The sequence below is a fragment of the Mustela nigripes genome, chromosome 7 (genome assembly GCF_022355385.1).
Source record: "Mustela nigripes isolate SB6536 chromosome 7, MUSNIG.SB6536, whole genome shotgun sequence".
NCBI classification, from domain to species: domain Eukaryota; kingdom Metazoa; phylum Chordata; class Mammalia; order Carnivora; family Mustelidae; genus Mustela; species Mustela nigripes.
The window spans coordinates 71,062,333-71,078,089 of NC_081563.1; the positions used below are offsets into that span (position 1 = coordinate 71,062,333).

General features: G+C 38.1%; 1 protein-coding gene across 16 annotated transcripts in view; it reads left to right on the forward strand.

Moving 5' to 3' along the window:
• The window catches only part of NRXN1 (neurexin 1), a 1,159,797-nt gene that overhangs the window by 588,619 nt on the left and 555,421 nt on the right, over positions 1–15,757 (forward strand). For 10 of the 16 annotated variants that reach the window (XM_059406096.1, XM_059406105.1, XM_059406091.1 and 7 more), the window contains 2 exons: positions 8,291–8,464; positions 14,301–14,420. In XM_059406096.1, the coding sequence (XP_059262079.1) occupies positions 8,291–8,464; positions 14,301–14,420 (294 nt within the window). Of the gene's footprint in view, positions 1–8,290; positions 8,465–13,359; positions 13,387–14,300; positions 14,421–15,757 lie in introns of all 16 variants that reach the window. The other 6 variants (XM_059406092.1, XM_059406088.1, XM_059406087.1 and 3 more) reach the window with 1 other exon arrangement.

Here is a 15,757-nt window from a genome sequence, read left to right on the forward strand (position 1 = left end):
TTACTCAATAGACTTTGACTTTCCTGATCCAACATTATTTATCGTGGCTCCTTTGGAAACTCCTGCCTTCCAGCCACGTCTAGCCTTTTAGACTTTCTTGAATGCTGTATTTACTTTATCTGTGCTCTTCTCCAGTCCTGCACTACATTTATGCTCTTACAGAGTAATGTATCCTACACTTTCTTCTGGTCTAAAGTCTTCTGTGATGTGTCACATTACAATCGAAGTCCACACAAACCTTTTATTTTTTCTGATTTTATAAGGTGCATTTAGCTTGAATCTTTGGACCTGGCCCTTGGGTTTCATAGAATTCTTGTGTTTCCTAGTCTATTTACATCAGATTAGAAAATATTTATCAAGTCATTGTCCTCTCTTGTTACTGGGTTCAGTGCAGCTGAGTTTGTAACAGAAAATTTTCAAGGAGCCTCTTGAGCTTCTTCTTCTTTTTTTTTTTTTTATGATTTTATTTATTTATTTGACAGAGAGATCACAAGTAGGCAGAGAGGCAGGCAGAGAGAGAGGAGGAAGCAGGCTCCCTGCTGAGCAGAGAGCCCAATGCTGGGCTAGATCCTAGGACCCTGAGATCATGACCTGAGCTGAAGGCAGAGGCTTAACCCACTGAGCCACCGAGGTGCCCTGCCTCTTGAGCTTCTTATAGCAAAGGGCAAGGGGTACATCAAGTACATACGTGACCACAGACTAAATGAAGTCAAATAAGACGTAAAGTTGATGTCTTATCATTCCATTTATACTAGAAACAAGGAGATGGCCTACACGTCTCATTCTTCTGTATCTCTTAACTACCATCAACCTAGAATGAGGTACACTGTAGGAGTACAGTTCTCACCAGACCTACGTACATAGTCACGCCAGTAACCCTTGTGTGCGGAACGTGTGTCTTCAACCTGCCGCTCACATGCCTTCTCTTTGATCCTCACAGACTTGGGAGGTAGGCATTTCACATGTGAAGAATCGACTCTGAAAGAAGTTACGTAACTTAATATGCCTGCACTAAGATAACCAGTAAGTGGCAGAGACAAGGATTATAGCCACAAGTAAAAATCCTGTGCACAATTCCCTCCTCATTACTGCACAACTGTTGGGGTGTGGCTACCTGTGTCACCACCTCCGATCCTTCCACAGATAACAGTCTTGAGAGTGTGCGTGTGTGTATGTGTGTGTGTGTTGCACTAGTCTAAAGATATGGGTATTTTGAGATTTCTTAAAAAAAAAATATGCTCCAAATGCTTGAGGTTATCTGGGTTTATGCATGTTCTCAGCATCTCCTGATAAAAAAAAAAAAAAATGCCCCAATTCCATCATTGCCTTGTCATTGCATACATGGCCTACTTAAAGGATAGGAATAAAAATCAACCCTTCATCAGCTTGGAGAAGGGGTAACAGGCTGGCTTCAGGTCTGTAGGAACCTGTCCCTTATTAGATGTCTATCCTGGCTTTTGTTCACACACAGGGTCATTAAAAAGCATATCCTCCTTCACATGCACAGAATTTTGCTGGCAAGATCCCATTAGTGCTAATGGGTCATTTTAACTTCCATCACCTCCAGGATCAAAAGGAGAAGCTGCATCTTTGATGAAATGCTAATGCTACATGGGGCTCGGGCCACTTAAGGGTTTCCTTTGTTCTCTTCATAGGGCAACCCACCAGGGATCTTTAGACCACTCTCTACTATATGAAGAGTTTATAAAGACAGTATTAAGTAGTGGTGCTAAGTGCAGCTTCGGTAATGAAACTAAGAATGCATTCTCTACTTATAAATCAAAATCTCACCCACCTTAGTATATGATTGAGGCTTGTATCCTGCACTACTTGAATCAATATTTTGTGCTCTTTAAGAACACAAGGGAAAGATTACTACTTCTTTTCAGTAATCTCTGAAAAGTTCTTTAGGCGCATATGTTTGGCAAGAGGGAAAAAATAGGATTGTGGCAGGAAGCGGGGAGAGGAAGTAAGTGCATTTTAGAATTAGCTCTCTCGCTGTGTTTTGCTTTAGCATTCTTTCTTGGTTCTTTTCCACAGTAACCTCAGTCCATCAGGTGGCTGACAATGTGTATTGAATGCCCCCTGTGCTTGGAACCCAGCACAAGGCACTGGGGCAGAATATAAAACAAAGAGAAACACAGTCTGTCTCTTCCAAGAGGTTGCAGTCAGAAAGAGGAAGGATGGTTAGGAAACATGTAGTGCCCCATACATAAAGTATAAGTTCTACCTCCAAAAACACCAAAGCAGTGCCAAGAATTCTTCATTTAACTCCCCTCTGTTCTCTATGTTAGAGACATCCATTAGGCCTGGAAGACAGCTGAAATTTTCTAACAAATTTAGTTCGACAAATGAATGGCGGGAGCGTCTCCTTGCATTGATGTGTGACATATAACAGTGTAAAATCTCTGCCCAGAATCTTGGAAGTACAAGGAGGATAACTCTATTTTTCTATAACTCACCTTGGTTTCCGCTTTGAGTTCTGATTCTTTGAGTTAGTGAAAATGTACTCTCAGGCAATTTTAGTTCCCTTATTTTCCTGAGATGGTGTCTAAATTATTTGGGGGTGGGGGGGACACTTCACTGTACCAATCTTTGGGGAGATAAAGACCACACAGGAGCTGGTCTCGAGTTTTTTCTCTGCATAGCTGAGGTGCCCACTGAATTGCCAGCATCTTCATTCTTGTGTGCATGACCCATTGAGGTCATTCTTTTTCTGTTTATTTCTGTATAACTCTGGGAATTGCTGTGTTGCTCCTATACCACCATTGGAATATGGAGAGTTCTGCAAGGCTGCCTAAGCTCCTAGCATATCTAAATCTACCATGCATTCATCTTTTCACAAGGATTCTACTGTTGCTTTTGGGTTCTCTGGAGGAAGTGCACACAGATCAATAGCATTCTCTAAACTTACCTGAAGTTTTGACCTACACCAGGGCTCAGCCCTTAAATTACAGCTAGGTCCCCTCTTTAGTATTCATCGATGACTATGCTCACATTTCTTTTCCTCCAGTTTTCACTCCTGCTTGCCTTATGAGGGGCAGGAAAGATTTATTCTTCTCATGTAATTGCTTGTATATTCTGTCTCTTTCATTCCTTTAAGAGTCTTGGCTTTTAAGACTTAAATGCAGAAAGATGATTCAATAACTTCAGTTTTTGATTCTTATCCTTTCTCTGAGATAATGAAAACACAAAGCCTTTAAATTAAAGTGAGAGGAAAGACCAGGGAGAAAAAGGAAATAGGGTGGAAAAAAAAAACAAAACAAGATATTTCAGAAATAGTATCTCTTCTCACATGACAATCATGCTACTCTTTAATATTAAGAATATGGTTAGAGAAGCAAGATGGTAGAGGAATAGGAGACCTAAATTTTGTCAGGTCCCAGGAATTCAGCTAGATAGTATCAAACCATTCTGAACACCTACAAACTCAACAGAAGATGGAAGAAAAGAATAGCAGCAACTATGAACAGAAAAGCGACATGCAGAAAAGTGAATCTGAGGCATTCTTTGGGAAGATAGATGGCAGGGAGAGGGAGCCTCCATAAGCTGGTTACCAGAGAGTGATAGAGCAGTGGTGCACAAATCAGAACTTTTAGAAGTCTGCTCCTTGGAGGGACGTCACTCCAGTGGCTAAGCTGAGGGTAGAACCCCCACTGGAACAGTGTGGTCTTAGGACCCTAGGGGTCACAGAAAGACCAGAGATGCCTGAGTGCAGCAGAGCTCCCAGGTATTGGAGCAGGGAGGCTGCCTGCAAAGATGGAACTAAGGAGTGGGCTTTCAGCTCAGTGTTGCCATAAACTGTGATCTGTGGCAGTGTCAGAACACTGCTCTTTGAGAAGGGACCCCACAAGTCGCAGAGCCAGAAAGACACCCTCTCCCCTTCCTCCATCAGGAGGAGTGGCATGGGAGCATGCAGCAGAAATCTGGGCTTGGAGACTCCAGACGGGGCCATGCACCAGAGATAGAAACGCTTGGTCACAGTCCGGGTGAGCACAGACCGTGGCTGGAGACCAGGGAGACAGGAGTGATTGACTGCTTTTTTCTGAGGGCTCGCTGAAGAGTTGGGTCCTGAGTTCTCAGCTCCTCCAGACCTGGAGATTGAGAGGCTACCATATTCATCCTAATCCTCCAAAGCTGTACAGAAAGCTTTCAAGGAATAAAAACTACTGAGCATAAGCCAGACCAGATTACTTAGCCTGGCCCCTGGTAAGGGTAGTGCAATTCCACCTTGGGCAAAGACATTTGAGGATCACTGCAACAGGTCCCTCTCCCAGAAGATCAGCAAGAACATCCAGCCAAGACCATGTTCACTGATCAATGAGAACTGCAAATCTTCAGCCCTAGGGGAACACAACAGGTAGAATTCATGGTTTTTCCCCCATGATTCTTTAGTCTTTCAAAGTTAAAATTTTTTTTAAATTTTATTTATTTTTTTCTTTTTCTATTTTTAAAAAATTTCCTCTTTCCTATTTTAACCAACATGTTATCATACCAATACCTTTTTAAAATTTTTTAAATTTCATTTTTATGGTCATATTCTATCTCTTCATTATATTTAACCTTATTTTTTAATATATAGAAGTTTTATTTCTTTAAAATTTTTGGATACAGTTTCTTCTAACAGACCAGAATGTACCCAGAATGTATGGCTTTGTTCTAGTCTGCCACCTAATCACACTCTCTCTCCACATTTTTAAAAATTATTTTTCTTTCTTTTTTCATCCAACTCCTACCTTATCAATTCCTTTTTAAAAATCTTTTAAAATTTTCATCTTTACAGTCATATTACATCCCTTAATCATATTTACCCTTATTTTTGAATATATGTTTTTATTTCTTTAAAATTTTGGGAGACAGTTTCTTCTAAAAGACCAAAATAGACCCAAAATCAAGTATGTGGCTCTGCTCTATTCACCAGCCTGATCATATATATATACATACACACACACACACACATATGTTTTCTTTTTCCTTTCTTCCCCGCCCAACTGCCCAGTTGGTCTCTTCTGATTTGTTTAGTGTATATTTTTCTATAGTTGTTGTTACCCTTTTAGCATTTTCTTCTCTCATTTATGTAGTCTTCTCTGGACAAAATGACAAAATGGAAAAACTCACCTCAGAAAAGAGGACAAGAGACAGTACCAACTACTAGGACCTAATCAGTATGGACATTAGTAAGATGTCAGAGACAGTACCAACTGCTAGGACCTAATCAATAGGGGCATTAGTAAGATGTCAGAACTAGAGTCCAGAATGATGATTATAAAGATACTACCTGGGCTTGAAAAAAAGCATAGAAGATACTAGAGAATCCCTTTCTGGAGAAATAAAAGAACAAAAGTAAATCAAGTTGAAATCAAAAAGCTATTAATGAGGTACAATAAAAAATGGAGACTCTTACTGCTAGAATAAATGAGGTAGAAGAGAGAGTTAGTGATATAGAAGACCAAATGATGAAGAATAAAGAATCTGAGAAAAAGAGAGATAAACAACAGCTGGATCAGAAGGGGAGAATTTTAGACATAAGTAATACCATAAGATAATACAGTATTAGAATAATTGGGATCCCAGAAGAAGAAAGAGAGAGAGGGGCAGACAGTATATTGAAGCAAATTGTAGTGGAGAACTTCCCTAACTTGGGAAAGGAGACAGGTATCAGAATCCAGGAGGCCCAGAGACCACCCCCCCTCAGAATTTAAAAAAAAAAAAAAAAAAAGGTCCTGAAAGAAGCTCAGAACAAGAGGTCTATAACCTACAATGGTAGAAATATTAGATTGACAGAAAACCTATCCACAGAGACCTGACAGGCCAGAAAGGACTGGCATGATATATTCAGAGTACTAAATGAGAAAAACATGCAGCCAAAAATACTATATCCAGCGAGGCTGTCATTGAAAATGGAAGGAGAAATAAAAAGCTTCCAGGAGGAACAGGGCGCCTGGGTGGCTCAGTGGGTTAAGCCGCTGCCTTCAGCTCAGGTCATGATCTCAGGCTTCTGGGCTTGAGTCCCGCATCGGGCTCTCTGCTGGGCAGGGAGCCTGCTTCCTTCTCTCTCTCTTTCCGCCTGCCTTTCCATCTACTTGTGATTTCTCTCTGTCAAATAAATAAATAAAATCTTTAAAAAAAAAAAAAAAAAAGCTTCCAGGAGGAACAAAAACTAAAAGGATTTGCAAAAACCAAACCAGGCCTACAGGAAATATTGAAAGGGTTCCTCTAAGCAAAGAGAGAGCCTTAAAGTAACATAGACCAGAAAAGAACAGAGACAATATGGAGTCACCTTACCAATCACCAATAAAATGGCACTAAATTCATATCTTTCAGTAGTTACCATGAATGTAAATGTGCTAAATGCCCCAATCAAAAGACACAGGGTATCAGAATGGATAAAAAACCAAGGGGAACCTTCCTACATTGTTGGTGGGAATGCAAGCTTCTGGAACAGCCACTGTGGAAAACAGCATGGAGGTTCCTCAGAAAGTTGAAAATAGAGCTACCTCACAACTCCGCAATTGCACTACTTGGTATTTACCCTAAAGATAGAAATGTAGTGATCCAAAGGGGCACGTGCACCCGAATGTTTATAGCAATGTCCACAATAGCCAAACTCTGGAAAGAACCTAGATGTCCATCAACAGATGAATGGATAAAGAAGATGTGATATGTGCGCGCACACACACACAGACACACACACATATACACACACAATGGTATATTATGCAGCCATTAAAAAAATGAAATCTGGCCATTTGCAGCGACGTGGATGAAACCAGAGAGTATTATGCTAAGTGAAATAAGTCAATTAGAGAAAGGCAATTGTTATATGATCTCACTGATATGAAGAATTTGAGAAACAAGACAGAGGATCATAGGGAAAAGGAGGGCAAAGTGAAACAAAACAAAACCAGAGAGAGAGAGATAAATCATAAGAGACTTCTAATCTCAGGAAACAAACTGAGGGTTGCTGGAGTGGAGGAGGGTGGGAGAGATGGGGTGGCTGGGTGATGGGCATTGGGGAGGGTATATGCTATGGTGAATGCTGTGAATTGTGTAAGACTGATAAATCACAGACCTCTATCCCGGAAATAAATAATACATTATATGTTAATGAAGGCAAAAAAAAAAAGAATTTGGTTAGCAGTCAATAGATGTTTTATTTAAGAGGTAGGGGAAGTAAATGCATTCAGTACATTTCATACAAACTATGCAAGATCAGTAGCACCCTAGTGTACTACCTAGAGCTTTAGTTAATAGGTCAGGGACCTAAGTCCTCAGTTTCTAGGGCTACAGGACTTTAAGCAAGCTCACTTTATATCTCAGTACAATTCAGGATTGTTCTATCTGTGGTTTCAGCCTACTTACAATCTAGTTGGTTAGCTTGTCATCGTTTTGCGGATGCTGGCAGAAGACACAAGCTTTCTGGGTCAGAGACCAAGAACTTTATCACTCATGACTCAGCAAAGAGGATGAGCGTTCATTTGGATACCAGTTCTCCTTTATCCCCAGTCACATGAAGACCACACAGAGGGACCCAGAGAAACATTAGAAATGCAGGAGTTTTGTGTTACATTGGGGAAAAGGCATCAGGTGGCATGAAAGTTAGGATGGTTAATGTGAGAAAGAAAATTCAACTGACAATGACATGTCAGAAAAGCAGTTTGCTCAATAGAGTGTTTAGCAAAGCTTTTAAACACAAACATATATGTATATATGCCTGAAAAAGGATATAATACTCAGCTAGTGAAAAAGGTAATTCTGGACTGTAGAGAGAATTTGTTGAGCTTCTGATGAACTGAAAGACCCAGAGTTCTCTAAGCAGAAGGTTGACCGAGTATCTACTTCCTATTTTTACTGTAGTGGATAGGTCCTGTATTTTATCTCATTTAATTCTCATGAAAACGGATAGAACACATTTTATCATTCATGTTTTAGAAATGAGGTTTTTAAGGATCAGAAAAACTGGGGCGGGGGGGAAGTTAAAAGCCATAGAGTTGGTAAATAACCAGGCTCAGATTTCAGTGCAAGGTTATGCAACTCCGGGGCCCATATTCCTTCCGCTTTGCTACACCATGTTGCGCTTCTTCAGTTCTCTATGGAAATGTCTTCAAGTGTGGATCTGTTGTTCAAACTCTCCTGTTTTACACTTTTAAGAAAATATCTAATTATAAATTGACTTTTTAAATGAATTTAATTAATTTAATGAAATATAAACCAAGCTATTTTCTGTCCTACTGTATGTTTAAAGGAATGACAAGTTACTTTTGTGACCAAAACTTTGATCTTCCCACAGGTGACTTGTATATAGGAGGAGTGGCTAAAGAAACATACAAATCTTTGCCGAAACTCGTCCATGCCAAGGAGGGCTTTCAAGGCTGCCTGGCATCAGTTGATTTAAACGGACGACTTCCAGACCTCATCTCAGATGCTCTTTTCTGCAATGGACAGATTGAGAGAGGATGTGAAGGTACTAGATCTTTGTTATCAAACTCTAAGTAATTCTAATTCCACCCATAAATAAGAACAAATCTCCCTAGTCAGCAAAATTTATTTCTGCCAACTGTTCAAACCCCACCGTAGGGCTTAGAAATCCTTGTTTGTGCTTTTCATTTTTCATCATATAAATCTTAAATTTTCTGGACTGTTTGCAAACCTACACTAAGGCCTTATGTAAGATGGGGGCTCTGTGTATGGATCTTGTTATTTTTCTCCTTTGCATTTGATAGTTTGCCTAATTAGTGTGTTAATCAGTTCTGCAATGCCTGCTTTGTAACATTAAACAGATATCCTGTTTGGACTAAAAAAAGTAGATTTGCTCCAGCAAGTGTCAATCATTTGAGACTGTTTGTTTCAAATCTACATTCAGCAAGATATAACAGGAGAATAAAGTTCAGGTACCCGTTGTCACATCACTATTTGGTTTGTATCTACCCAGCACGTTTCTTCTGTATATCATCAGTTTGTTTTAGCAAAAATTGGTTTCTTCTTTTACCAAAGACTAATATTCCTTGTTTGAGAAATGTGCTCAAGTACCTTTCTGTTCTTTTGTGCTATCAGACTAAGATCTGTAGGAGTACTTTTTGATTGCTATATTCATTTTAGATAATTTTCATTTCAACACCTCAGATTATTTGAGCCAATTCTTCCTCCATAAATGTAATTTAATCATATTATCCTAAATTTGGGGGCTCTGAATGTGTTGCGGCTTCTCCTTTAATGTTGAAAACAGTTTGGGCTATTTTGAAAATTTTAGATTCATAAGGAAATTTCATTTGGGAGAGGCAAAGAAAGACATGCGAATTCCTATCCCCCAGGAGACTATGAGTCATCTCTTCTTGGCCAAAATAATGCCATTAGATTTAGCAATTACCTAAGTACGTGGAGGTATATGTTTTGTTGTGTTTTTTTTTTTTTAACATACATTTTTTTTTCCCATGAAAAGTCAGGTAAAACTTAAACTGTGACTAAATCCTGCCAGAAGATAATGCTATTTAATAGAAGCCTTTGCTGAATTTTTTTTAATGTTATGCTATATTTATTTTCTTTATTTCAAATTTTGGTATAACACTTGTAAAACAAAGAGAAACTATTTTTTCCATTTACCAAAGGAAACAAGATCATTAAATAAATAATTACGTCTACTGGATGGATATAACGATGTGGCTCATAACTTGGATTCTTAGAGGTGATCTAATCAGTAAGAATATGTACATTAGAAAAAGGGGGGAAAAGTACTACAAATTGTTTACAGTACTCCCCCCTACAAAAAAATAGACCTTTTTACAAGCTGCTTGGTAAATGACTTCTCACCTGCAAAGAGATATTAGGAGCAGACAGACATGTTCACAGCTAAACACCCACAAGACGGAAAAGCAAATGAACACATATGAGCCCCAGCACAGGCACATAGGTGAGGTGTGTGGATGGGTAGAAGGAAAAACTAATGAGGGGAAGCTGTGCTGACAAAGAATATTTGCAGAAATGATATTCAGTTTTATTTTCTAACATAATCTATTAAGCAACTTGGTTAAGATTATTATACATCCTCCCGGGTAACAAACGACTGTTCGAACACTTGAAATCATTCGGTAGATAATGACATTGGTTCCTTCCCTACCTTATCTAGGATGCTTTAATATCTGAGCTTGAATCATTCTTAGCCTCTTTTTAACCCCCCCCCATTTTTTTTTCTTAGAATGTTACCGTGCCCCTGCCTTTCTGCTTTGACACTTCTCTGAATTTTTTCATTCCAACATCAAGATTAACAACTTTTAATTTATGACTATTTCTGTCCTCTGCAGTTCTTACAAATGGTCTCAGATAAACAACTCATAGGTGCAATGGATGACATACACATGCTTTTAGGATTAGTGATCAAATTCTAGACATTTGATCAATTCTCTCTCTAAAGACGGTTGTCTCATGGAATTTTAAATCCAAATCACATTGGAATCACTTAACTTTCATGTTAATAGAAATTATGTAAATGTGACAATAACCAAATAATATCTTTCAAGATTTTCTGCCATTCCTATCCCACAAGACCCACAAATCTCTAAGCCCCTTTCGTTTCACAACCACTTGCTGTCTTCCATTTTTAACTAATTGCATTTGGTAATTGCTGCTTTTATTTATATAACACACTAGCTAAGGAAGAAGCTTGCCTTGGCCAAGTCCCTTCAGATGAATGTTTCTCAAACTCGAACCAGTATCCGAATCCCCTGGAGAATTGTTAAAACCCAAATTGCGGAACACTACCCTCCAGGGTGGCTGCTTCAGCAGGACCCTAAAGTTTATGTTTCTAACACATTCCTACAGTGATGCTGATGCTGTTGTTCCAGGGACCACACTTTGCAAATCACTGTTAGGGTAACATTTTCCTGCTTGTGTAGGAGGCAATAGAGACTATCAATCAACCAATAATCAGGCTTAGTTAAACTCAATACCAAGTCATATTCGTACATAAAGTCAAGGGGGAAAAATTAATTCAGACACTCTTTGCATAGTCTCATACCATTCAGCCCCAGAACTATTATAATAAGGTACAGAAATACTTAATTATCAAAGTTACCATTGATTTAGCACCAGTGACAATAAGTTTACATAGGTTTTTTCATTGAATCCTCAAAACTCTGTAAATTAGGTAGTGCTGATTTTTTTTTAGATGAGTAAACTGAGCCTCAGAGATGTAAGGTGACCTTCCTAAGGTCACACAGCTCGTACGTGAATGATGGAAGCTTTGAACCCAAGTTTGCCGTACTTGAAAGTCCAGGCATCAAAACACTTCCCTCTCTTGCTTCTTTGGTTTCCAGAGATTTTAGTTTTACCTTCACTTCTTTTCTTTTTCAGACATATCCTTATACTTAACCACTTAATACAAATGTCCTTGTGGCTTGTTCCCAATTTTATTCAGTGATAAAATAAAAGAAACATTGCATAACTAAAGGGAAAACAAATTCAGGGCTTTGTCTTGCACAAATGCCTGTCGATGTTTAAATATTGTTCTAGAAGGTGAGTATTTTGAAAAATGTGTCTTGTCAGGCATAGGCATGCATTCTCCTATAATACCTGAATATAAAAAGACTGTTGTGATCAAGAAAAAATAATAATAGTAACGCATGTCTTTATGCTCACATAAAGGTTTGGCAGATACTCTAGTTGCTGTTCTACCCCATGGACACATTTGTCTTCAGGATTGCAGTTTTGCCACTTTTAGAATTAGTATTATGTTGCAGTTGTATTTCTGATAATTTTTACAAAAATAAAAGGACAATAACCTGGCTCTTCATCCATTCCTGTTTCTGCTCATACCCTCTGCTGGGCAAGAAAAGGAGCAGCCACGCACTGACAACCAGCCCCCAGCCCATGCTGGGCGCACACTACTCGCGACTCCTGCACTCGTCCCACAAGGGATTGTGCAAAGGAGTATTGCTTTAAGAGTTGTTTGTTGTTTTGTTTTGTTTTCCAAATAAACAATAATTATTCTCAGTCTCTAAAGCAATTAGATAAAGATCATTAGACCACTTAAGCTTGCACAGACTGGAGGAACCACAAAAACTAAGCCGTTTAGTGGTTCTTCGTTCTTGCATGAGATGGATGGGAAAACCTGTTACATCCGTTCAGGGCTTCCAGGCCTGGGAAATTATTATTAATAATAAAAACTATCATTACCATTGCCATTAGTATACCTTTCGTTGCCGTTATTCTATAATTCATTCTTAAAATGTTAGGGTTTCTTAATTTGTGAAAACTCACATAGGTTAAATTCAATAGTTTTCTATGAGGACTCCCTTTACTGAGAAAATTGTAATGGAAATACCATTGTAATGAGTATGTTTAAAAAGACATTTTATAAAAATGTTGATTTACACAATGGCTAATTACAGGTCGTTCCCATTTATTCGCTAAAGTAGTTACCTCACAGGCTCTCAGTGTTAATAGAATCTAATTGGGCTGGTATCGTTTTTATATTTTCATAAAAGCTATTGTGTTGACTAGGAAATATCTTCAGTTTTCCACTCTAAAGCTATTTAGATAGAATGTATTCCCTTTTTAACCTTCTCTAAGGTAGTCCTTATGAGTGAGGTTCTATTGTAATAAATATTCATGGGGCAGTTTAGAAGAGTTGTAGGGAATTAGGAAGGTGGGGAAAATGCTGACATAACTCTGAAATCCTTGAGTGGTATAGGCCCAGCCTGCTAAGAACAAAGATAAACACTCCACACTGAAACCTGGTAGAGGGATTGTTCTGGTAAGTGGAATGGCATTGCAGTCTGCTTCTTCCATCCCGTACTTCTCTCATCTGCCCCAATGATCTATTTAGTACATTCTGATGGTTTGTGTCACTCTCAAGTCCAGCCGTTGGCAGTGAATGGCTGGCATCACAGTTTCAAGCTCTAATTGCAATTAAAGACAGAAGGATGTAGAGGGAAAGAGAAATGGAGAGGGATAACAGGTCTGCTAATGACCGTGGTCTGCACTATATCTGCATGTGACAAACAGCCACGTGTTCCAAATAAGCAACGTGATCACTTGGGTGATGCATTCATATCTGTCTAAGAGAGGAAAAAATACAAAAGCTCTTTTAATTTCTTTCATTACATGTCATCAGCTCAATTAACCATTATGTATATATACATACATAGAAAAATTCTAATATATTACCGCTTTCTCATTTTTGGCTTCTCTTAAGATTTATGGCTGTTAGTATTAATTTGTTTGCTCTACATAGCATTTTTTCCTCCTCCTTTACAACAGCATGCTTTTTGAATCTGAACGTTCTTCTGTGTTTGCCCCATTTTGGTATTGCTTACTAACATTTAATATATTTTGCTTTTTTTTTTTTTTATTTTGCTGACAAAGTTGCATTGATGAAAGCTGACTTGCAAGGTAGATAGCCCCGTGTGTAAAGAACAAGACTGAAACCTACTAATACACAGTGGAAACCCCCAAATAACATTTTTTTAACATTTTTACAGTAACTGTTGTTTGGATTCAAATTTAATTTTTCCCCTTCTTGAACATTGTGCAAGAAACCTCATTTTATAGCCTAGTTTGCATAAAGGCTTTCAGTCTTGAATATGTTTGTATAGTGATTGCCTCTAGTGCTTTGATCATCTTTTTTTTTTTTTTTTTTAGTTCTTTGTTTCTCAGTGTTCTAGTTATGATTCTTTAGAAATAGACTAGAATTCTTTTTACTCGTATGTTAAATGGGGGCATGCCATTTATACAGACTTTTTCATTTTCTGTTTAACTGCATGGATTGTTAAAGCATGTGAATTGATACTTGCCAACATACCTACCTAAAACACCCAACAACCATAACTTTATCCATAGTTTGCTCAGGGAAACTTCTACGGCATTTTGCATAATTCTTTTCAGTTACTTTGCCAATCTTTATCTCAATTTCATGAAGCTCTAGTCTCCATTTCTCATGGTGTCTCTATTCATTGGTTAGAAGTTAAGGAGATCCATGCATTTTTCTAAAATCCAAATGGTGATAGAGAATTACTAATGATGGAAAGAAATTACTTGCAACCATAATCACACTAGAAGCTATGTGCTTGCTTTTACTAGTTGTTGTTTACTATTCTACTGTATTTTGTCCTATATCTGAAACTTCAGAAACCTTCCTATTACAGCTTCTCTGTTGCTAATTCAGGTGTGTGAACTAGAACTTTCAACACTGGTTTGCTCTTGTAATTTGAGGTGTTGGCAACTACTATATGTGACCTAGCTCATGTATGAAACACTTGTGGATTTTGTTTTAAAGAACCCAAGTTTCTTTTGGATTGTTTTTGCAGGACCCAGCACAACCTGCCAAGAGGACTCCTGTTCTAATCAAGGCGTGTGCTTGCAGCAATGGGATGGCTTCAGCTGTGACTGTAGCATGACTTCCTTCAGCGGTCCACTCTGCAATGACCGTAAGTACCTCTCTGAGTATGGACTCAGATGGTCATCATTGCTTCCAGTCACTATGTGATGCCCAGAGTCTTTATAGTATCTGTGAGCTAAACTGTCATAGTGAGGAGAAGCAGTTGTTTCTACAGAAAGGGCACTTTTGCAATACTAAAGTCTTAATCAAGGATGCCATTAGCTAAACGCTGTGATGTAGTGAGCGTTTGGTTTGCACCTGTTTACTCTAATTTTTTGAATTGCTAATAATGGTCATCTTGTTGAAAATACTTTTTTCATTTCCTATGTATGACAGTCCTCCCCTGGTTTCTTCAAAAGAGATTTTTTATTGCTTTATATTAAATAATATTTAATTCCAGAAGATTATATGTTGAGGGCTATAATTTTTGTGAAGGGTGACATGTCTCATTATGCTTCCCTTTCTGTATCTTTTTAAACTCATATCTGCCTTTTGCTTTCAAAAACAATGTTTAAACTTTGTCCTTCAAGTACTCTCTTATATTCTAGCCACTTGTGGATTTTTCCTTCTTTTATCTCACAATATAAGCATGACTCAGAAACACAGCATTCACATTCTATCATGGAATATCTGCTTGTACCTAATCTGTATGGTTGAAGTAAGAATTTTAAGACTGAATTAACTGGTATATAGGATAACGTCCTGTTTCTTAACTTTCAAATAGACCATGCTTTACAGCACTATGTCAACATGGTAAAAGTATTTTCTACAAAACAACAAATTCCACTATATTGAGAATATATTTCAGGCAAGGCCTCCTGCTTATGAAACAGAGTGCATAATTTATATTATAAATGAGATAATGTTTAAGGAAATGCTCTAGGATGCAAGATGCCGTGATTGAAGTTCTGGATTTGGGGACAGAGGGTGGACTTGAGTATGGATTTTAAGGAGGATGAGAGTTTGTTCACTTTGACCTTTTTCTGTTTGAGACTCTCTTTTCGCCTGCACATATGTGTATGGCATTGTTGAAGATGAGGTCAAACTAAAATATTCCATCGAATTGAGTTTAGGAATATGGTATAATTCACCAGTTATCTTCAGAATTTCTCTTCAAAACATTGAATATAGGTGTAACAAGCAATTATTACAAAGTAAAATATTGGAGGAGACCTATAAAAATCGCATCACCATAGATGGTGTAATATTTTGTCTCCATCCTACCAGCAACATCTTCCGTAGAATTATCGTAACCTTGAAACATGAACATGTATTCAAACCATCATACATTTGCACAAACAGTAACCCCAGTTGGGATTCTATAAATAATCTTAAATGAAGGTTCAGTAGATACTTTTTGTATTTCCATGTACCTAAAGCAAAAAA